The 23,375-nt window shown below is 40.5% G+C and overlaps 1 protein-coding gene across 3 annotated transcripts in view; it reads left to right on the forward strand.

Moving 5' to 3' along the window:
- ABCC6 (ATP binding cassette subfamily C member 6) overlaps window positions 1-23,375 on the forward strand; it is a 64,944-nt gene that overhangs the window by 18,710 nt on the left and 22,859 nt on the right. For all 3 annotated transcript variants that reach the window (XM_043977935.1, XM_043977936.1, XM_043977937.1), the window contains 8 exons: window positions 1,129-1,341; window positions 1,933-2,110; window positions 6,164-6,325; window positions 16,064-16,156; window positions 17,533-17,736; window positions 18,151-18,297; window positions 19,024-19,105; window positions 21,649-21,718. In XM_043977935.1, coding sequence (XP_043833870.1) covers window positions 1,129-1,341; window positions 1,933-2,110; window positions 6,164-6,325; window positions 16,064-16,156; window positions 17,533-17,736; window positions 18,151-18,297; window positions 19,024-19,105; window positions 21,649-21,718 — 1,149 coding nt within the window. The remainder of the gene's footprint in view (window positions 1-1,128; window positions 1,342-1,932; window positions 2,111-6,163; window positions 6,326-16,063; window positions 16,157-17,532; window positions 17,737-18,150; window positions 18,298-19,023; window positions 19,106-21,648; window positions 21,719-23,375) is intronic.

Here is a 23,375-nt window from a genome sequence, read left to right on the forward strand (position 1 = left end):
GAGAATCTAGCAAACTTGAATTTGGGTAATGATACTGTTTCCCCTCTGAGGGGACCCTCAACCAAATCATACTCACTCCTTATTCAACCTCCTTTCCCCCTGTCCTGTACCCCACCTTTCCTTTCAAGTGACTGCCAATTTCTAACATTTTTACAGCTTAAATGTATAGACTCCATCAGAGAGACATTTTTTCAGACTCACCAAGGGGGGAGTATGAGCAACAACAGACAAGAAAGTAAATTTTTTTTTTGTTTGCAAGGTTGACTTCATATTATTTTTCCTGAATGTCAAAGGGCAAAATGATTGTTTATTGAAAGCTAGGTCTCATCCCTACCATTGAGGTATTTTTTATATACCTATATTAAAGTTCTGTACAATTAGTTCAGGTGAAGGGATTGTGGTGCTTAATGAAGTAGTTTCACGGTGTGCTCAAGGCAAATACTACATCCTTAACCCCAGCTTTCATATGCCTTTGACCCTGGTCACAAGGAGACTGAGAAAAGGAATATGGGTGGCTTAGAGCAAATGCATTTCTACTACTTGAAAAACCTAGGGCAGCTACATGTCACAGTGGATAGAGTGTCAGGCCTGGAATCAGGAAGCTTGATCTTCTTGAGTTCACAACTGGCCTCAGATACTTACTAATTGTGTGACCCTGGGCAAGTCACTTCACCGTTTTTTGCTTCAGTTTCCTCATCTGTAAAATGACCTAGAAAAGGAAATGCAAAACACTCCAGAGTCTTTGCCAAGAAACCCCCAAAAGGGGTCATGAAGAGTCAGACTTGGGCAGCTAGGTGGCGCAGCGGATAGAGCACCGGCCCTGGATTCAGAAGGACGTGAGTTCAAATCTGGCCTCAGACACTTAACACTTACTAGCCGTGTGACCCTGGGCAAGTCACTTAACCCCAATTGCCTCACCAAAAAAAAAAAAAAAAAAGTCAGACTGGACTGAAAAAAAGACTAAACATGGACTAGATGGCAACCAATATCTATTCCAAGTAAATTTTGTAATTCTATGAACTCTAAACAGATGGAACAGTAGCATTAACTTTGTATACAAAGAACAAGTAAGGGAAGTTGTGCCCAGGGAGCTAGTCTGACTTAGAACTTGCTTCTTCCTTCCTTAAGGACCAAAGAGGAAATGGGATTTGAAAGGGGTGGAGGAAACAGAGATGAAGCAACATTCCCTCCAGAGACTGAAGCTTTCCTTCAGGGGCACCAGAGTTCTCGACTCCCTTTGCTGAAGGCTATCTGGAAAGTATTTAAAGTTACCTTCCTCCTTGGGACTCTCAGCTTAATCATCAGCGATGTCTTCAGGTTTGCTGTCCCAAAGATCCTAAGGTAGGTCCAGCTGCAAGGATTGCCCTCGTTTGTCTTCCCAGGGCAGGAGCTGCCCTTCCAATGGTCACATTCTTTAATTAGCAGCCCCAAAGAGGGTGATGGCACCTCATCTCAACTTTCCTTTACCTCTAGATGTTTCCTTTCCTTTCTTTGCTCCTTGCCCTTAAAGTAGGAACCTGGTCAGGTACAAGTGGGTGGGTAAAAAAAAGAATGAGAGAAGAAAAAAGAAAACTAAGGAAATGACCAGTCCCATTTAATCCTTGCTGAGGCAGCTAGGTGTCATAGTAGAGAGAGCACTAGACTTAGAGTGATGAAGATCTGAGTTCAAATCTCTAAATGTTTCTAATGTACAAACAAAATACATTAATAAAGCCATTATCACTACCACTATCATTACAGCCACCACCACTACCACAACAACCACCATCACCACTATAATCACAGTCATTATCACCGCCACCACCAACAACAACATCGCCATCACTATCAATAACTTAAATATTAATGTTGCTTGAAAACAGATAGCCCAGATTTGGGCAAATGTTTCCTGCAATGGAGGCCTTCTCTCACTGCTTGTCCTTTTCCCTGGAGCTTTTTTCTAGAGTTCATCAGCGACCCTGAGGCTCCAGCCTGGAAGGGCTATTTTTATGCAGTGCTACTCTTCCTTTCTGCCTGCCTACAAACCCTATTTGAGCAACGCCACATGTATGTGTGCATGATCCTGGAGCTAAGACTGAAGACAGCTGTGATGGGCCTGGTGTATAGGAAGGTGAGTCCACCCCCTCCAGCCAAATCAGTGACCACAGGATGTCAAGAACCACAAGGGACAGAGAGTGTTTCTGGTGAGCCAGTCTTCTTAAACCCCTTCTAATATATAGAGATGGAAAGACCAAGAAGGAGAGGCACCTTGAAAGCCTCCTGTGACATGAGCCTCAGGAAACTGCGAAGCCTTGTCTACTATGGATTTCTAAGCTCTTTTCTTCTTAGCATCCTTCCCATCTCCCCATAGAAACTCAATCACTTAGTACTCTCTACCAAAGGAACAAGGACCTGATAATTTACTTTTTTTTTTTTTTGTGTGGGGCAATGAAGGTCAAGTGACTTGCCCAGAGTCACACAGCTAGTAAGTGTCAAGTGTCTGAGGCAGGATTTGAACTCAGGTCCTCCTGAATCCAGGAACAGTGCTTTATCCATTGCGCCATCTAGCTGCCCTGATAATTTACTTTTTAGTATGAGTTAGTTTAATATTTCTATAACTATTGTCATGGGTAGCAACTAGGTGGTGCCAAGCCTGGAATTAGGCAGACTCTTCTCCCTGAGTTCAAATTCAGCCTCAGACACTAACTGTGTGATCCTGGGCAAATCACTTCACCCTGTTTGCCTCAGTCCCTAACCTGTAAAATGAGCTGGAGAAAGAAATGGCAAACCACTCCAATATCTTTGCTGAGACCCCCCAAATGGGGTCATGAAATGTGGGATGTGATTGAAGCAAGTGAACAACAATAGTAACAACAGACATGGAGCTAGGATGTACCTCATCTGATCTAATCCCTTAATTTAAAAAATATTTTTATTCTGAACTTAAACACCTCAAAAAGATCATTTTCACATACACGGCAAAATACAAACAAGGGATTCTTTGTGTAATTGGGACTGTCCAATTCAGACTGCTTCCTTTTATTTTGTTGTTGGTTGTCTGTTTTGTTTTTGTTGTTATTGTTGTTGTTTGCGGGATACTGCTTCCTTTTTTAAAAATCCTATATATTACTTTCAAAACTGTCCTGTTTGTGCTTCCTTCTGAACTTCCTTCTATTCTTCTATGTGCATTTAGAAAAACGTTACAATAACTCTCTCATTGTTGGCATCACTATTTCTATTGCTAACCCTCCCCTTCCCTTAACCCTCCATTGCAAACTGAGAGAAAGAAAAAGGGTAAGGGGAAAGCTTTGTGACATAGAAGAACAGATTAGCAAAATGATGGCCACGTCCAAAAAAAAATGTCTTTTTTTTGTGCCTTGAGTCTATCACTTCTCTGTTAGGAGGGCAATCCTTCATTTTACAGGTGAAGAAATGCACGTATATATACGTGTGTGTGTGTGTGTGTGTGTTTGGATTCAAGGTTGGTGATTATCCTGATCAGAGCTCCTGGGTATTTCAGAGTTGTTTATCTTTGCATTACTGTTGTTATTCTAGAAATTCTTCTATAGGTTTTGTTCACTTCTCTCTGCATCAGTTCATACAAACCATTCCAGTCTCCCTGAAACTAACCTCTTCAGAATTTCTAATGACACAGTAGTATTACATTAAAGTTATATGGCATAAATTGTTCAGCCATTCCTCAATAGAAAGGCATGATTTCAAAAAGAGTTGATAGGTAGACAGACAGACAGACAGGTAGATACATACATACATACATATATACATAGATGGATAGATGTGTGTGTGTTTGTTTCCTAGAATTTCTTTTGCTTACAACTAATCACTCTCATTCTATCTGCCTCTAATCTCCACTTTCCTTCCTATTTCTCTATTGAGTGAAATTAGTTTCTTAACCCAAGGTTATATTTGTGTTTGGCTTTGTGTGTTTGTGTGTGTGTGTGATTCTTCAAATCTTTGAACCAGTTTAGATGAGACTGAGGTTCAAGTATCAGCTATATTCCCCATCATTTTCTCTTTGTGTATATTATGTGATACTTTTCCCTAATCTTCCTTTCCCCTCCTACCCTAGTGTATTCCTCTTTCCCTACTTCCTTTCCCTTCTACTTTTAATCATCATTTTGATTAGCAAGATATAAGAAAACCACTCTGAGGCCTTATCCCTAATTAGATGTCCCACATTCCCTCATGATGCATTATTATGATAGGCCTCTGAGTGAATGCATGTATTATCTCCTCATATTAGAATGTCCACAGTTCAACCTTTGGTTTTTTATGAGTATTTATTCATGTTTTTTTGTTGTTGTTGTTTTTTATAGTGAGGCAATTGAGGTTAAGTGACTTGCCTAGGGTCACACAGCTAGTAAGTGTTAAGTGTCTGAGGCTGGATTTGAACTCAGGTACTCTTGACTCCAGGGCCGGTACTCTATCTACTGCACCACCTAGCTGCCCCTCATGTTTATTTTTAAAATATTTTTCCTAATTCCTAAATTTCCATTTCAAAGTTTCTATGCAGTTGTTGTCTTTTCATTAGGAATACTCTATTTCATTTAAAAATCTACTTTTTCACTTAACCCCCATTGCCCGCAAAAAACAAACAAACAAACAAAAAATCTACTTTTTTCCCACAGCACAATTATATTTATTTTTTTCTGGGTAAACTATTGTTGGTTGCAGGTAGAACACAGACACACACGTGTGTCTGTGTTCTACCTGCAACCAACAACAATTTATAGGTTTATAGAGGTTAAGGGATTTGTTCCAGGCCACCCAGGTAAGAATTGGTAAGTTCCCTTGGGCCAACTCAAGTCCTGTGATTTGTAAGTTCATGACTATCCATTGTGCCAACTTGCCACTCCCAGCATTTATTTTTCTTTAAAAAATTGAGCCTCCCTCCCAGACTGGAAGGCTTGAGCTACTCACAAGCTTTGTGTTACTCTTATTGGCACAAGCTCCATTTCCAGTCTGGACCAGTTCTCCCTTCTTTAAGCAAATTGGTGCCCCTCAACTCCCCAAGCCCACCCTGCTCCCCAGGGGCTCATGATATTAATGCTCAGCCTTAATGTGGATATTCAATCAGCCTAGCCCAGTGCAAAGCAGAATTTCTAAGCTCAAGAGATCCACCACCTTCATCCTACCAATGGCAAAATAGATTTCAACCTATGCCAGTGTGTTCTTAATCAGCATTTGAATTTTTTTTTGTAGGGCAGTGAGGGTTAAGTGACTTGCCCAGGGTCACATAGCTAGTAAGTGTCAAGTGTCTGAGGCGGGATTTGAACTCAGGTCCTCCTGAATCCAGGGCCGGTGCTTTATCCAGTGAGCCACCCAGCTGCCCCCTAGCATTTGAATTTTAAAAGAGGGCTAGATTAATAGAAAAGGAATGGTGGGATTTCAGGCACCATAATACTTGGATGGGGTAGTTTTTGTTTTGTTTTAAGAGAGGCCTTCTTAGGCACCTTTCAAATCATGCTGCTTCTACATACAGGAACAGATTCTACTTCGGTTTCAGAGGTAAAAAGACTAATGGGAAAGTTCCTCTTTCCTGTCCATATCCTGAAGATATGTTCTCATCTTGTGTGGATCCCACATAGGAAGGAATGCTGGTGCACTGAGTTTGGTTTGAAATAAAGGTGTGATCTGTTCAGCAGATAGACTGGATATATAGGAGAGGATGACCTGAACAAGGGCTATAATCAGGGATGTGCTGGTAAATGTTTAACAACCAACTTGAGGTGGAGGGGGGAACCGCCGTGGAGAGTGTATATACGATACACTTTTAAGTTTAATCTCCATTATTAGCATTTTCTCCCTTATTTTCTTGAACCTAAACCATGTGCAGACATACTACAGCCCAGTAGCAACCCATTTTTGTATGACCCAGGAGCTAAGCATGGTTTTTACATTTCAAAATATAATTTTAAATTATATTTATGTTATATATTTTATTGAGTGAAATGAATGCTTAAGAATGAGTATGAATGCAAGGAAAACAGAGAAATGACAGACAGCCAAATGGGCTCTGTCCTTGCTCCCTGAGTGTCCTTTGTTCCTCTCTCACTCTGGCTACCTGAAACTTACTACTCTAATTAAGTCCTTGGTGCTCTTTCCTCTGGAAAGCCCCCCTTCCTGTCAGACCTAAGACACCTTTATTCTTTACCTAACCCAGATTTTAGGTCTCTCAAGTGCCATGCGGAAAACTGCTGCAGTGGGAGAGATCATCAACCTGGTGTCTGTGGATATACAGCGGTTGATGGATGCTGTTTTGTATCTGAATGGTCTCTGGCTTCCTGTGGTCTGGATGATCATCTGTTTCACATTCCTTTGGCAGGTAGGAGCCCTGGGGACCCTAGATTTCTTAGTAAGGGACTGGGAAACAAGAGGGAACCTACATCTGATTGAAAACTCCATGATTCTGTAATCAAGAACAATTTAATCATCATTCTACTCAATCATATTATGTTGATTGACCTGCTGTCTATTTCTAATACCTCTGAGCCACTTTTGTTCTTGAAATGTGGTATCCAGGTTTTTTGTTTTGTTCTGGGTTTTAGGAAGTACTATAGTTCTTTTTTTTTTTTTGGCTGTGCAATGAGGGTTAAGTGACTTGCCCAAGGTCACATAGCTAGTAAGTGTCAAGTGTCTGAGGTCGAATTTGAACCCAGGTCCTCCTGAATTCAGGACCAGTGCTTTATCCACTGCACCACCTAGCTGCCCCAAGTCCTATGACTCTTAAATTATCTTCTCTTAACCTGTTTTACAGGTCATCAGTTGCTTTTTACAGTAGTTACCTGACATTTTCTTCTATTCTTTCAATCTTTTGACTTCATTTAATATTTCTTATGATCTAATAGAATCACTGAGTTTACTTCATTCTGCTTTTCCAGGGACATAATACTTAAGTAGGGTTTTCTGGGGCAATTAGGTGGCACAGTGGATAGAGTGTCAGGACTCAAGTCAAGGTGACCTGAGTTCAAAACCAGGCTGAGACACTTCTTAGGTATGTGACCCTGGGCAAGTTTGCTTAACCCTGTTTGCTTCAGTTTCCTCATCTGTCAAATGAGCTGGCAAACTACTCCAGTATTTTTTCCAAGAAAACCCAAAATGGGTTCATGAAGAAACAATTAATGTTTCTACCTTCAATTCTCAGCTCTTTATTCTCTTTTCCATTTTTCCTTCACAAATGCTACATTAATTTTTTCATTTCATTTTTTTTTATCTCTTGCTTGAATTCTTCCCAACAACTTTTGTAGTCCCTGCCTGAACCTCTGTTTATAGGTGATATGGTATTGATTTTTTCTTGGCTTACCCATCAGGCATCTCTTAACTCAGGACTTCTTAAACTTTTTACACTCACCACCCTTTTTCACCCCAGAAATTTTTATGCCACCCCCAGTATATACATATATAATATAGGTACACATAACCTTTTACTGTTGCCAAATTTTTTGCAACCCCCACATTCACTTACATGACCCCATATGGGGTTGCAACCCACAGTTTAAAAGTTTTGTCTTGGGCGGCTTGGTGGTGCAGTGGATAAAGCACCGTCCCTGGATTCAGGAGTTCCTGAGTTCAAATCCGGCCTCAGACACTTGACACTTACTAGCTGTGTGACCTTGGGCAAGTCACTTAACCCCCATTGCCCCCCCCCCAAAAAAAGAAGTTTTGTCTTATCCCACAGTATTTCTTCATTTTGTTGAGATTTTTTCTTATTTACTTATGTGACATTATAATTATAAAGTGCTTAGAACAGTATAAGCACGACGCATATTAAGCACTGTATAACTATATTATCATTATTAATTACTATGTGTCAGGCACTGTGCTAAGACTTGGTGATATAAATACAAAAAGCCAGTCTTTGCCTTCAAGAAGCTTTCATTTTTTTTATTGTTGTTGTTACACTTTGCATTCTGAGCTCTCTCCCTCCATCCCTCCCAATCCTGTACTATAGATGGTCAACATTTGACACAGATATATATGTGAAACTGTACAATACCTATTTCCATATATCAATTCTTGCTCTGGAGGTGAATAACATCTTTCTTCCTAGGTCCTTTGTAGTTGATTTGAATATTCATATTATTCAGAATAACTTGGTCATTCACAGTTACTCTTCAAAAAATATTACTGTTACTGTATACAGTGTTCTCTTGGTTCTGCTCATTTCACTCTTCGTTATTTAATACAAGTCTTTCCATGTTTTTCTAAAATCAACCTGCTTGTTATTTCTTAAAGCATAGTAGTATTCCATGAAAATCATACACCACAACTTACTCAGCCATTCCCCATTTGATGGGCATTCCCTCAATTTTCAATCCTTTGCCACCACAATGATACCTGCTATACATATTTTAGAGCATAAGGCTTTTCCTTTTTCCCTGATCATCTTGGGAAACAGACCTAATAATGGTATTGCTAGGTCAAAGGGTATACACAGTGTTATAACTCTGGGCATAATTCCAGATTGCTCTCAAAAATAGTTGGACCAGATCACAGTTCCACCAGTAGTGTTTTTTTGTTTTGTTTTGTTTTGTGGGGCAATGAGGGTTAAGTGACTTGCCCAGGGTCACACAGCTAGTAAGTGTCAAGTGTCTTGAGGCTGGGTTTGATCTCAGGTCCTCCTGAATCCAAGGCCAGTGCTTTATCCACTGCACCACCTAGCTGCCTCTCACCAATAGTGTTTTAATGTCCCATTTTTCTATTTCCTCTCCAACATTTATCTTTTTCACTTTCTATCATTTTAGCCAATCTGATAGGTATGAGATGGTATCTTAAAGATATTTTAATTTGAATTTCTCTAATCAATAATGATTTAGAACATTTTTATATGACTATATATTATTTTGATTTCTTCTTCCAGATACTGCTTGTTCATGTACTTTGATCATTTATCCATTGGGGAATGACTAATATTCTTATAAGTTTGACAAAGTTCTCTACCATATGAGATATGAAGCTTTTTTTTTTTTTTGCAACATTTATTTTCTTTTTTCCAGTTACATGTAAGGGTAGTTTTCAACATTCATTTTCATAAGATTTAGAGCTCCAAATTTTTCTCCCTCCTTCCCTCCCTTTCCTCTCCCCTCCACAAGATCACAACCAGGTTTTATATGTACAACCCACAAGTGTTCTTTTTATCAGTTCTTTCTATGGGGGTGCATAGTAAGCTTCCTCATTAGTTCCTTGGGATTGTCTTGGATCATTGCATTGCTGAGAGTAGTTAAGTCATTCACAATTGCTCATTGAACAAAATACTGCTGTCACTATGCACAATGTCCTCCTAGCTCTACTCACTTCACTATACTTCGATGTTCATTAGTCTTTCCAAGTTTTTCTGGGATCATCCTGTTTGTCATTTCCTGTAGCACAAGACCATTCCACTACAATCATATAGCACAGCTTCTTCCATCATTCCTCAATTGATGGGCATTCCCTTGATTCTCAATTCTTAGCCTCCACCAAGAGTTGCTATAAATATTTTTTGTAAAATTTTCCCTCTTTTCTATTTTTCATGATTACTATTGTTAACTGTTTCCTTTCCATCTTATTCCCTTCCCCATGATATTTATTCTATTATCCATCTTCTTTCATCCTATCCCTCTTCAAAAGGGATTTGCTTCTGTCTGTCCCCTCCCCCACTCTGCTCTTCCTTCTTTTGCCCCTCTCTCTTTGTCCCCTTCCCCTCCTATTTTCCTGCAGGGTTAGAGAGATTACTCCACCCAACTGAGTGTGTACATTATTCCCTCCTTGAGCCAATTCTAATGAGATTGAGGTCTTTGAGCCAATTCTGATGAGTGTTAGACTCATTTACTGCCCAGTTTAAATATATTACTCCACCCAGTTGGGTGTGTCTGTTAGTACCTCCTTGAGGCAACTCTGATGAGTTTAAGATCTTTGAGCCTTTTCTGATGAGTGCAAAAATTATTTACTGTCCTGCTCCTCTTCCAACTCTTCCCCCACTCCATAAGCCTTTTCCTGTTTCTTTCATGTAGGATTTCACCTCTGCCCATCCCCCTCCCCCAGTGCATTCCAGTCACCCCTCAATTTAACCCTAAAGATGTCATCACCTAGCTAGGTGACACAGTGGATAAAGCATCATCCCTGGACACAGGGGGATCCCAGCTAAAACCCAGCCACAGACAAAAGACAGTCGCCCACTATATGATCCCAGGTATGTCCCCCAGCTCCAATTTTTTATGGTTCTCTAGGGTCTTGTATTTGAAAGTCAAATTTGCCATTAAGTTCAGGTCTTTTCATCACAAATATCTGAAAGTCTTCTTTTTCATTAAAGTCCCATTTTTTTCCGCTGAAAGATTATGCTGAGATTTGCTGGGTAGGTGATTCTTGGTTGTAATCCCATTTCCTTTGCCCTCTGGAATATCATATTCCGTGCCCTCTGGTACTTTAATGTAGAAGCTGCTAGATCTTGTGCTATCCTGACTGGGATTCCACAATACTTGAATTCTTTCTTTTTGGCAGCTTGCAGTATTTTCTCCTTGACCTGAGAGCTCTGGAATTTGGCTAAAATATTCCTAGGAGTTTTCCTTTTGGGATCTCTTTCTGGAGGTGATCGGTGGATTCTTTCAATTTCTATTTTAGCTTTTTCTTCTAGAATTTCAGGGCAATTTTCCCTGAGAATATCTTGGAAGATAGTGTCTAAGCTCTTTCCTTGATCATGGTTTTCAGGTAGACCAATAATTTTCAAATTATCTCTCCTGGACCTATTTTCCAGGTCGGCAGTTTTTCCCAGAAGATATTTCACATTGCCCTCTATTTTTTTATTCATTTGGATTTTCTTTATTGTGTCTTGGTTTCTCATAAAGTCACTGGCTTCCATTTGTTCAATCCTAATTCTTAGGCAATTATTTTCATCAGAGAGCTTTTCCATTTGGCTTTTCAAGCTGCTGACTTTTTTCTCATGTCTTTCCTGCATCCCCTTCATTTCTCTTTCCATTTTTTCTTCTACCTCTCTAACTTTATCTTCAAAGTCCTTTTTGAACACCTCTATGGCTTGAGACCAATTCATATTTTTTCTTGGAAGCTTTAGATATGGGGGCCCTGATGTTGACATCTTCCTCTGAGGGTGCACCTCAGTCTTCCTTGTCACTGAAGAAACCTTCTATGGTCCTCACCTTTCTGTGTCTGCTCATCTTGCCTTTCTTTTACTTGACTTTTAGCTCCTTAAAGTGGGGCACTGTTTCCAGGCTACAGTATCCCAAGCTTCAGAAGTCCCAGGTGGTACGATTTAAGGAGGATCAGTTTCTTCACTCACCTGGCCTATTCCCTGGTCCTAGATGACCCCAGACCAACTTGCTAATCAACCAGCTTTGTGTGTTGTGGTTGTTAGTTCTGATGAGCCTGTACCCCTCCCCCCACCTGGGCCACTGCTACTCAAGCCTACCTCCTGGTTCCCAGTAGGGGTGAAAAATTCAAGTTCTGCCTCAGCACCAGCATAGACCCCTGTAGTCTCCCCCCTGCCCAGGGCTCAGCCCTCTCATCAGACTGTGAGCTTAGTTCCAGAGGACACTGGCGCTTCAGCTGATTCAGAGGCTCTGGGGATCTCCTTCTCTGGTGAGGCCTTCCTGGGACTGGATCTGTGTCAGGGTAACTGTGGGATTGGGCTTGACTCCTGTATCAGCACAGCAGCTCCCTCCTTCTGACCTTCCAAGCCGTTCTTGGTTAGAAGATGATTTCAGCACATTCTTCTCTGAGTTTTGCTGCTCCAAGCATTTTCCTATAGTGTTATTTGGATGTTTTTTGGAGCGATTGTGTCATGAGTTCGAGAGTTCACTGCCTTTCCTCCGCTATCTTCGATAAGAAGCTTTTATCTGAGAATCTGTCTATGAAGTTTTTTCCCCTGATTTTCTGCTTTCCTTCTAAACTTGGTTACAGTGGGTTTTTTTTGCACATAAACTTTTAAATTTAATGTGATCAAAATTATCAACTTTATATTTCACAGTGCTCTCTGTCTCTTGCTTATTCATAAAAATTTCTCCCATGCATAAATCTAATAGGCAATATGTTGCATGTTCTTCTAACTTACTTATGATATCTCCCTTTACACCTAGGTCATGTATCCATTTTGACCTTATCTTGGTAAATGGTTTAAGGTTTTAATGGTTTAAGGTCTGTACCTTGTTTCTGTCACACTATTTTCCAGTTTTCCCAACAATTTTTACCAAAGTGAGTTCTTATCTCAAAAGCTTAAATCTTTACATTTATCAAACATAAGGTTACTATAATAATTTACTATTGTATATTGTATATCTACTGTATTCCACTGATCCACCATATTATTTCTCTTTCTTTCTTTCTTTCTTTCTTTCTTTCTTTCTTTCTTTCTTTCTTTCTTTCTTTCTTTCTTTCTTTCTTTCTTTCTTTCTTTCTTTTCGGTGGTTTTTTTTTTGCAGGCCATTGAGGGTTAAGTGATTTGCCCAGGGTCACACAGCTAGTAAGTGTCAAGTATCTGAGGCCGGATTTGAACTCAGGTCCTCCTGAATCCAGGACCAGTGCTTTATCCACTCTACCACCTAGCTGCCCCCACCATTCTATTCCTTAACCAGTTCCAGATAGCTTTGATCATTACTGCCTTATAATATAGTTTAAGATCTGATACAGCCAGGCCTCCTTCCTTTACATTTTTCATTAATTCTTTTGATATTCTTGAGCTTTTGTTCTTCCAAATGAATTTTCTTATTATTTTTCTAGCTCAATAAAATAATTTTTGGCAATTTAATTGGAATGGCATGGAATAAATAGATTAGTTTAGGTAGAATTGTCATTTTTATTACATTGACTTGGCCTACCCATAAGCAATTAATGTGTCTCCAATTATTTAAATCTTATTTTATTTATATAAGAAGTGTTTTATAATTTTGTTCACATAGTTCCTGGGGTTTGTCATGGCAAGCATACTCCCAAGTATTTTATGTTTCCTATAGTTATTTTTTCCTGTAGTTATTTTCAAATGAAATATCTCTTTTTTTTGGTGGGGCAATGAGGATTAAGTGACTTGTCCAGGGTCATACAACTAGTAAGTATCAGGTGTCTGAGGCTGGATTTGAACTCAGGTCCTCCTGAATCCAGGGCCAGTGCTTTATCCACTGCGCCACCTAGCTTCCCCTCTTACTATCTCTTCTTGCAGGACTCTGATAGTGATATATAGAAATGCTGATAATTTATATGGGTTTATTTTATATTCTGCTACTTTGCAGGATTATTAATTGTTTCAATTACTCTTTTAGTTTCATTTCCAGGATTTTCCAAGTATCCTATCATATCATCTTCAAAAAGAGACAGTTTTATTACCTCATTGCCCATTCTGATTACTTCACTTTTTTTCCCCTCTTATTACTATTGTTAGCATTTCTAGCACAATATTGAATAATAGTGCTGATAATAGGCTTCTTTGTTCTTATAGCCCTGATCTTATTGGGAAGGCTTGTAGCTTATCCTCATTACAAATGTTTACTGATGATTTTAAGTAGATACTTCTTATCATTTTAAGGAAACATTCATTTATACCTATGCTTTCAAGTGTGTGTGTGTTTAAATAGAGATGAGTGTTGTGTTTTGTTGAGAAGCTTTCATTCTAATGGGAGAAGACCGCACATCCAGGGGATGGTGGCCAGAAAGGGGAGTTTTAGTTTGAAAAGTTACAAAACTAAATAGTGACAGTGAGTAGAGCCATAGCAGAGTAGAGTGACACATCTATTTTGAGACTGATGGTAGTAGCATTAATTTATTGGAGGAGGGTTTTCAAGAATTTTATCTTTTTTTATTCTGAACTTATTAAAACACCAAATGAAATGAGCATTTAGTAGAATAGAAAAAAAGGGATTGTACATAAAACTATGAATCTCTATTCTGTATAGCTTGGTTTTCTTTTAAAAATATATAGTAAATTCAACATGTAGCTTTCAAAACTGTCCAAATGGTCTCTCTAATTTTTTTCTGACCTTCCTTCTGTTCTCCAATGTGATTTTTCAAAAAATGCTTCAATAGGGCAGCTAGGTGGCGAAGTAGATAGAGTACCAGCCCTGGAGTCAGGAGGACCTGAGTTCAAATCCAGCCTCAGACACTTAACACTTACTAGCTGTGTGACCCTAGGCAAGTCACTTAACCCCAATTGCCTCACAAAAAAAAAAAAAACAAACAAATAAACAAAAATGCTTCAATAACCAACTTTTCTTTTTGTTTCTTTAGGGGGAAAGGGACTACTCTATCCCTATCCCCAATATGGCCCTTAAATGTGGCAATGTTTATTTCATCCTTGTTCTACATCTGGGAAGGGAGGAAGAAAGAAGCCAAGTCAGTGGTGACAAGGCAGTTGTCAAGAAGACAGCCAGGGAATAAAGTGAGGCATGGCCAGGGCCAGTCTGATGGGGCTCTGGGGGATGCTCACCCAATCAGATCAGCAGGGCCCCCACGTCAGGGGTTCCAGAGATGAAAAGGCTACACCCGCAGAGCATGGTTTCTGATCCAAGGGTCAAAGGAACAGGAGAGGAAGTGGACAGTAGAGAGTAAAGTGAAGCATGGCATTGAATTTAAGGTAAGAGGACCTCCCTTCAAATCTTGATCCTGCTTCTTATTACCTGGGTGGCCTTGACCCAATAACTTCACTTCCCTGACCTCAGGCTTCTCATCTGAAAAATGAGACAGTAGGACTAGATACTCTCTAAGGCCATTTCTAGGTCTAACTTCTGATGGCCTTAAAACTGATTTTCTTGGGGCAGCTAGGTGGCGCAGCAGATAGAGCACCAGCCCTGGAGTCAGGAGGACCTGAGTTCAAATGCGGCCTCAGACACTTAACACTTACTAGCTGTGTGACCCTGGGCAAGTCACTTAACCCCAATTGCCTCACACACAAAAAAACCAACTGATTTTCTTCTCTTTTTAGCAGACAGAGAATTAGGATGATGTATCTTCATTTAAGAGAGTATCCCTTGCAGGAACTAAGCACCTTTTTCCAGATTTTTCCAGACACCCCAGCAGATTCAAACCGTTGTGGCCCACAGTTTCCTCTTCTCCAGTTTGAACCAAACTACCATTAACTAAAGTCATTTTCACATATAGACCAAGACAAGAAGACGTGCCCTCACTCTCCCATCATCCCCAGGGATCACTAGCTTTTTTTTTTTTTTCCAACTGAACTACCCAGTGCTTTGTCATTCAAGGTCAGATGAGAGGCCTCCAACCACAAGATTTAAACCTCACTTTATGGTAGTCTCTGACTTTTATACCTCCCCAAAATATTTCCCTGCCTTGGTATTTATATACCAAAGGCCAAACCTATTTGCAATCCAAGCTACTCTTCCATATGGCCAACAGATGGCACCATTGCGTCAAACTGAATTTCATGCTTCCATTCCCAGCCAATGATGAAGTATTTGAAATATTTCTAAAGTTACAGTGTACCTTTGGGTTGGGTTCTCAAAATAATAAGAGATATTCATTAACCGAAGTAAAAAGAATGATAAGAATGTGAGGAATCTTCTTCCCTAGAGATATTTGTGGATAGAATTTCAGGATCCTATCTGCCAGAAATGACTTTCCCAGAGTATGAGGGAATAAATATTTCACACCTAGAGATTATTTGATCAAACACCTTCTCTTTATAAATGAAAATACTGAAGTTCATAGAGGTTATATGACCTGCCCAAGGTCACAAGGCTAATAATTGGTTAAAAGCAGAACCAGAACCTAGGTCTTCAGTTCCTCAGTCTAGTACATATTGATCTGTAACAATGTAAGGGGCAGAAGAAGAGTTGGACACAACTGCACAACAACAATAACAACAAACAATCTAAGGACTCTTTTATTATGTTAATAAGCATCTTCCTGAGACCACATCTGGATTTCATCTATTACTTGGGGATCTGGGAATTTTTCAGCGACTTGGGCCTGGCTTCTTACTGCCTCATTTCTGAGCTACCGAGCCTTCAAAAACAAAACAAAACAACAAAAACCCCCTATAAATTGCTAATTATGAGGCAAATGTCTAATCCTGAAATTTACAGTTTTTAGGAGCCTCAAGCAGATCTGATATCTTCCTGTCTTTCAGCTCTTAGGTCCATCTGCTCTGACAGCCATTGCGGTCTTCCTCATCCTTCTCCCTTTGAATTTTGTCATCACGAAGAAAAGGAGTCATTTTCAGGTTTGTGGGGAGTTTCTCTAGGGCTGGGGGTGACCCTGTTTCCTAGGGGAGTTTTTTTGGGGCCACTGAGAAGTTCAGCCATTTGTCCATGGGTACGCAGCTAGTATGTGACAGAGGTAAGAACCTGAATCTGGGTCTTGCTCTGGCTGACTCTTGATCCATTCTATGCCACATTACTCTTTGAGAAAAGCAGGAGGGGGGCAGCTAGGTGGTGCAGTGCATAAAGTACTGGCCCTAGATTCAGGAGGACCTGAGTTCAAATCTGGCTTCAGACACTTGACACTTACTAGCTGTGTGACCCTGGGCAAGTCACTTAACCCTCATTGCCCCACAAAAAACAAACAAACAAACAAGAGAGAGAGAGAGAAGCAGGAGGGGCAGCTAGGTGGCACAGTGGATAGAGAATTGGCCCTGGATTCAGGAGGTCCTGAGTTCAAATCTGGCCTCAGATACTTGACACTTACTAGCTGCGTGACCCTGGGCAAATCACTTAACCCCAATTGCCCCACCAAAAAAAAAAGAGAAAAGCAGGAACTGGACCTATTACTTCATTGGTGTAGGGAATTCCTGAGTGAGGAATCACCTTCTCTGCAACTCAGAGTCTTCAAGAAGTGACTAGAGAACTGAGAGGTTAAGTGATTTATCCAGAGTCACATAGCCAGTATGTGAGAGATGCAGGGCTTGAGCCTGGGCCTCCTGGCTCCAGTCTGCCAGTAACATACTTAGAAATTTCAAGCATTATTAAGGTTCCTTCTAATGCTTTATTACTTTGAAAACAGATTTATCCACTCCCACTTTTGTTGTTCATTCAAATCCAACTCTTTGTGACCCTGTGGACCCTACTGTCCATGGGGTTTTCTTGGCAAAGCTGCTGGAGTAGTTTACCATTTCCTTCTCCAAGGGTTAAAGGCAAACAGAGGTGAAATGACTTGCCCAGGATCACATAGCTAGTGTGAGATTTAAAATTGGATATTAGATCATAAATCTCCCCTACTTGCAGCAGGCGGACTGTTCATCTCCTCCCCAAAAGGGTGGTCCTTGAAAAACTGGCGTCTTTCAGTTATCCTAACCGACTGTTAAAAACTTTCATATTTTACCACATTTGTAAGTGTCTGAGGTCAGATTTGAACTCAGGTCTTCCTGGCTCCCGACCAAGCACTTTATCCACTGAGCCATCAAGCTGCCTCACTACCCTTCCCCAATGCAATTTTGGCTCCTGCATTATTGCTAGTGAATGATTTTTTCAGGTAAGAGATGTCCTAAACTGCATGCAGAACCACCCTCACTCAGAGCCCCCTAAGGGAACTGGATTAGTCCAGATCAATGGTCATTTTCTCCATGATCTTACCCCATGTTCTCTCTTATATTTATTTCAGGAGGAACAGATGCTGCACAAGGATCACAGGGGCCAACTGACGGATTCTATCCTCAGGAACATGAAAATCATCAAGTTACATGCCTGGGAAGAAGCTTTTATGGAGAAGATATTAAGCATCCGAAGAAGAGAACTTCAGGCCTTAAAGAACTCTGGATTCCTCTTCACAGTGTCTTTGGTGTCCTTCCACTTGTCTACATTTCTGGTAACTTAGTTACCTTCATACACTTGACGCTTACTAGCTGTGTGACGCTGGGCCAGTCATTTAACCCTCATTGCCCCACCAGAAAAAAAAAAAAAGTTATAGAATGTTAGAGCTAGAAGGTACCTTAGGTATAAAATAGTTTACCCCTTTCAGATTTGAGGAAACTGAGTCCAGGAATGGAAAAGAGACATACAAATTCACAAAGAAAGCTAATGGGATCCCATGACTCTTTCCAGTACAACATAATACCATGTAGACATTTGCCTATGCATAAGCTGGTTCTATTCCCAAATAGGCTACACAAGATAAAATAATCAGCCCCCGATCCCCAGAAAAGGCCCAGTTCCTTAGACTGGGTAAAGAATTCCCACTTGTATAACTCCATTGACTGTTCTTTCTGGGCATCTCTCCTAGGTTGCCCTGGTCATGTTTGCTGTCCATGCACTGACGGATGAGAAGCATGTCCTAGATGCTGAAAAGGCTTTTGTGGCTCTGGCGATTATCAGTATTCTCAACAGGGCCCAAGCTTTCCTGCCTTTTTCCATCAATACCATCTTCCAGGTAAGACAGGAGGGGAAAGGGATTTATTTACAAGCCAGCACTCATTGAATCCATCAACATTGAGCCTTTAGATCTGTTTCCATTAATAGACACAGATTTACAAGTAAGGGCAAGTTGTGTGTGTGTTTGGGACGGGGGGGATTTTTCTTTATGACATGTCACAGTTTGAGGTGCTAGTGGAATATTCAGGCAGAGGTGTTTAAGAGGCAGTTGGAAATGTGACATTGTCACTGGAAGAGAAGAGGTCAGGATTAGAGATACAGATTTTGGGCATCATCTATATAGTCATGTTTTGTAATCTCAGACTTTTGAAGATAGTTTTCTTAAAGTGAAACCCATGAATACCATCAACAGAGCCAAGTGAGTTCTCTTGTTCGACTCAGTTGCACAGAGGCAACAAATGAAGCCTGGTTTCATAATATCTGGAGTACTGTGAGAAGAAATCTTCCTTCATCTTTTTTTTTTTTTTTTGGTGAGGCAATTGGGGTTAAGTGACTTGCCCAGGGTCACACAGCTAGTAAGTGTTAAGTGTTTGAGGCCAAATTTGAACTCAGGTCCTCCTGAATCCAGGGCCAGTGCTCTATCCACTGTGCCACCTAGCTGCCCCCTTCCTTCATCTTTGCTCTCCCTTGACAGAGAAAATAGATTTTCCCAGGAATCACATCAGAATGTGCTTCCTTTCTTCCTGTATTGGTCCTCAACCCCTGAACTTTGTTTTCTCTCCAGGCTTGGGTTTCCTTGGGACGCCTAGCTGCTTTCCTCCATCTGGAAGAGGTAGAGCCCAGAAAAATTAACACAAGCCCCATGGGTAGGTACTGAGTTTAGCCTACAGGTCCATGTTGGGGGGGGGTCCAAGCTGGATGAGTAAAGGTACCTTGAGGTGTAAAGGATTGGTAACATGCTTTAACAGAGAGTTGACCTGGGAGTCAAGAAGACCTAAGTTCGATTCTCACCTTTGATGTGTGTGACCTTAGAGTTGGGGGCAGGGGGGGGGGAGGGAGAACAGTCTTTTTTTTTTTTTTTTGGTGAGGCAATTGGGGTTAAGTGACTTGCCCAGGGTCACACAGCTAGTGAGTGTCTAAGGCCGAATTTGAACTCAGGTCTTCCTGACTCCAGGGCTGGTGCTCTATCTACTGCGCTACCTAGCTGCCTCGAGGGAGAACAGTCTTACCAACAGCAGCCAAAAGTGATATATAACAGCAAGAGAGGAGTCAGAAGAAGTAGAAAAGGCAGGTACAAAACCTCAAGAAGCACTCTAGTCTGAGGCCATTTAGGATGATAGTCCCACACTCTTCAGTAAGGCCAAAGGTCACTATAGTCACTGTTCATAATGAGAACTGAGTCATCAAGAAAGGGGAAGCAAACACATTTTTAAATTATTTCTGTCCAAAATAGCTTAAATTTTCAAGTGTTGGGGCTCAGAGGTAAGTTTCAAATACCTGGAAAATTCACCTGTGTGGAAGACCTCCTTTCCAGATACTGCAGAATGCCAGATAAATGAATTTCTTCTATTTCCCTGGGATCTCAAGTAGTTCTTTTTATTTGCCATTTTTCTCCCTTCCCTCAAACCCAACCCCAGACAAATACACAAAGAAATGGTGTTATGATTAAAGATGAATGAAAATTTCAACAATAATTTAACTTTTTCAACTAATATATCCATTTTAATCTTGGGAAATTTCATGAAATATTAGTAAATATTTCATGATATTACTAGTAAATATTAAGTGTCTGGGGCTGGATTTGAACTCAGGTCTTCCTGACTTCAGGGCCGGTGCTCTATCCACTGCACCACCTAGCTGCCCCCATGAACAAAGTTCTTAAGATGTTTGCCATGGGGTGAGACCGGGGGGCAATAAGGGAAACCTCTGGGTTCCATCAAGGCCTCAGGAGGACCCCAGCAGAAAAGTTCTGGCTGTCATTGAGGGGAACAAGAGAAGAAACACAGTAGCTTGAGACAGCCTTTGGAAAAAAGAATGGGATGATATTTTTGGTCCTATTTGGCATAGGATAGCTCTTTGGCTCCTAAAATTAATTAAGAGAGTCTCCCTGGTGAGAGCAGCTAGCATCAGAAAATCGAAAAGGAGGCTCCAACCTACTACCACCATTGGCTTCCAAATGAACCAAATTGCTGGAGTCATCAGGCAGTACGTTCCTACTCCCAGAGATGCAGTACATAGAGTACTGGTCCTGGAGCCTGAAAGAGCAGGGTTCAAATTCCACCACAGATGGAATGATCTTGAACTATGATCTTGGTACTGAGCCATCAGGGAAGGAATGACTTCTCTGGCTCCCAATGCACTCTACAGCATGTGAGACTACAGTGGTTAAATGGCATCTCATTTCTCCTCTGTTCTTTTCTCCCCCTGCAACAACCTCCCAAAAGGATCTGAGAGAAAACTATATTCTTATATCCCCTGTTGTCTACATTATTTTGTTTTTGTTTTTTTGTGGGTCAATAAGGGTTAAGTGACTTGCCCAGGGTCACACAGCTAGTGTCAAGTGTCTGAGGCAGGATTTGAGCTCAGGTCCTCCTGAATCCAAGGCCGGTGCTTTATCCACTGTACCACCTAGCTGCCCCATGTTGTCTACATTATTAATAGATCCTTGGGGAAAGATGCAAAATGCTTCCCTGGAATTATTCTTTCCATTTTACAGACTAGAGTGAACTCTCTTCCTCCAGTTCCTCTGAATGTCTCTGCAGATTTCTTAGATATAAACAATGTAAACAGTCCTCTGTACTAGTAATTTATATGTTGGTATAGGTAAGTGAAGTTCGCTGATAACACCTCAAACTTTAATCAACAAGTATTTCTTGAGGACTTACTAAGAACTAGACATTGACCAGAGTTGGGGTGATCAGTGTTAAGAAGCCAAATATAAACATATACTAGGTACTTAAACTGTACCTACAAAGCCTCTTGTTAGCTAATCCTTTGATTTCAGTTCCTTCTCCCTGATTCCATATATTCCTCCCTTACCATCCTCTCACCAGAGCCTATAATAACTCAAATTAAAGTATCCAAACTTCCTTTCTCTCCCTTGTCCTAATCCTCTCACCCCGTTTCTGGAGGAAGGCAGTAGTAGTGGTGGTGGTAGTGGTAGTGGTAGCAGCAGCAGCAGAAGTAGCAGCAGCAGTAGTAGTAGTAGTAGTAGCAGTAGTAAAATAATAGAAAGCTAGAAGGGATGTTGAAGGCCATTGAGTCCAATCCCTTGCAAATGAGGAAACTGAGACCCAGAGACAAGTGACTGGTGTGGGTGACCCAGAATAGAGAGAAGGAAGAAGAATTAAAGAACCAACATAATGTGTAAATCAGATCCTCAAAGCTGAAAGATGTCTTTGTGTCACAGGGGAAGAATGCATCTCTGTCCAAGATGGCACCTTCACATGGTCTCAGGAAAGCTCTCCCTGCCTTCAAAGGTATACAACTGTTTATTTTTTAGCTTTTTTTTTTTATTTGCTTTAAAAACATACCAGGAGGGGGCAGCTAGGTGGTGCAGTAGATAAAGTGCCGGTCCTGGATTCAGGATGACCTGAGTTCAAATCCGGCCTCAGACATTTGACACTTACTGGCTTTGTGACCCTGGGCAAGTCCCTTAATCCTCATTGCCCCACAAAAAATGTTTTTAAATTTAAAATAAAATTAAAAAATAAAGTAAAAACATACCAGGAACAGGGAATGATGTTTTTCAAATCCAAACCTTTACGAAACCTGTGAGTGATTTTATTCTTTTTGTCCTCTGGAGAGTTGGGGGCTTGTTTCCTTTTTTGATGAGGAGAATCTATACTTTCCGGCCATTCCTCTTTTACTCTAGTGTAGTGGATCTCAAGGAAGCATTGAAGGCAGGTAGTTGTTTATAGCAGTTTATCTCTCCATCGTGGCATTTACCAAACCTCCCTTCACAAGGGAAGAAAAAACAGGCCAAAAAAGGCGAAACCAGGATGGGTGATGAGCAAATGTTGACAAGAACTGTAACTAGAAATTTTGACACCCAGAGAAAGCAACATAAAATGTATTCTCAAATAGACCCTATAATTCATGATATGAGAAAAATATTTTACTAAGTATTCATTATTCATTGTTATTCATTATTTAAGACAAATTTAGTCAAACAAAAAGGGGAATTAATGACTATAATGGCTTACAGTTGGGTGTTAACAATGAAAGCCATCAAGTAACTTATTTACCAAGTTATTCATTTTAATTGGATACTAATTTAAATTATTTTCAACTTCTGGATGAGTACACATATCAAATTTTTATGCTTTCTATATCATGAATACAAAGCCCCAGTCACTACACCTTAGCTATGGCTCTGCCAGATTAATTATAGCTTCCAGATTTTCCCACCAGAGTCTCCTAAAAGAAGTCTAGTGACTTTCCAATGTTTTCCAGCTTCCCTTTTTGGACAGGTTTTTGTTATGTGATGTTTGGGGTCAGGACAGGCTGGGGAGGATAAGTAAGGGTGGTAGCCAGTAGCTCATGTCTACCCACATGCTGGCTGCTCCTTTCTTCACTTGCTGAGTCCAGGGTCCCCAAGCATTCCCTTGCTCCAGGCCAATATTCCTAGGGACGCTCATTTGGTAAAAATTTATGACAGATAATACAAATACCCAAACCCATCAGTGAGGAAAAAGGGAGAAGATTTGGGCCTCCTTCATAGAGATCATTTATTATCGTTACTATTTCAGAAAACAGAGGTATAACATATAATATATATATATATATACATACATATATACATACGTGTGTGTGTGTGTGTGTGTGTGTGTGTGTGTAACAATAGCCTAGTTTCTCTCATTCCACTGCCAGATATTTCCCAGGATGGGTGGAAGGTGATCATGATGGAGAAGAAAGAGGAGAAGGCTGAGAAATATACATGGATTTATAAATTAGATCTGTTTTTCATTTTTATTTTTCCCAGTGCCTCCCACAATGCACTTGTACTTGGAAGGGGCCTAATGCTTTCGTTTTTTTCTTTCTTTCTTTTTTTTTTTTTCTAATGCTTTCTTGTTGAACTTAACTGAATGTGATTGGAGGTTGTAGATGGATGAAAAAATGGCTGGACATGGGTTG

The sequence above is a fragment of the Dromiciops gliroides genome, chromosome 1 (genome assembly GCF_019393635.1).
Source record: "Dromiciops gliroides isolate mDroGli1 chromosome 1, mDroGli1.pri, whole genome shotgun sequence".
NCBI lineage: Eukaryota > Metazoa > Chordata > Mammalia > Microbiotheria > Microbiotheriidae > Dromiciops > Dromiciops gliroides.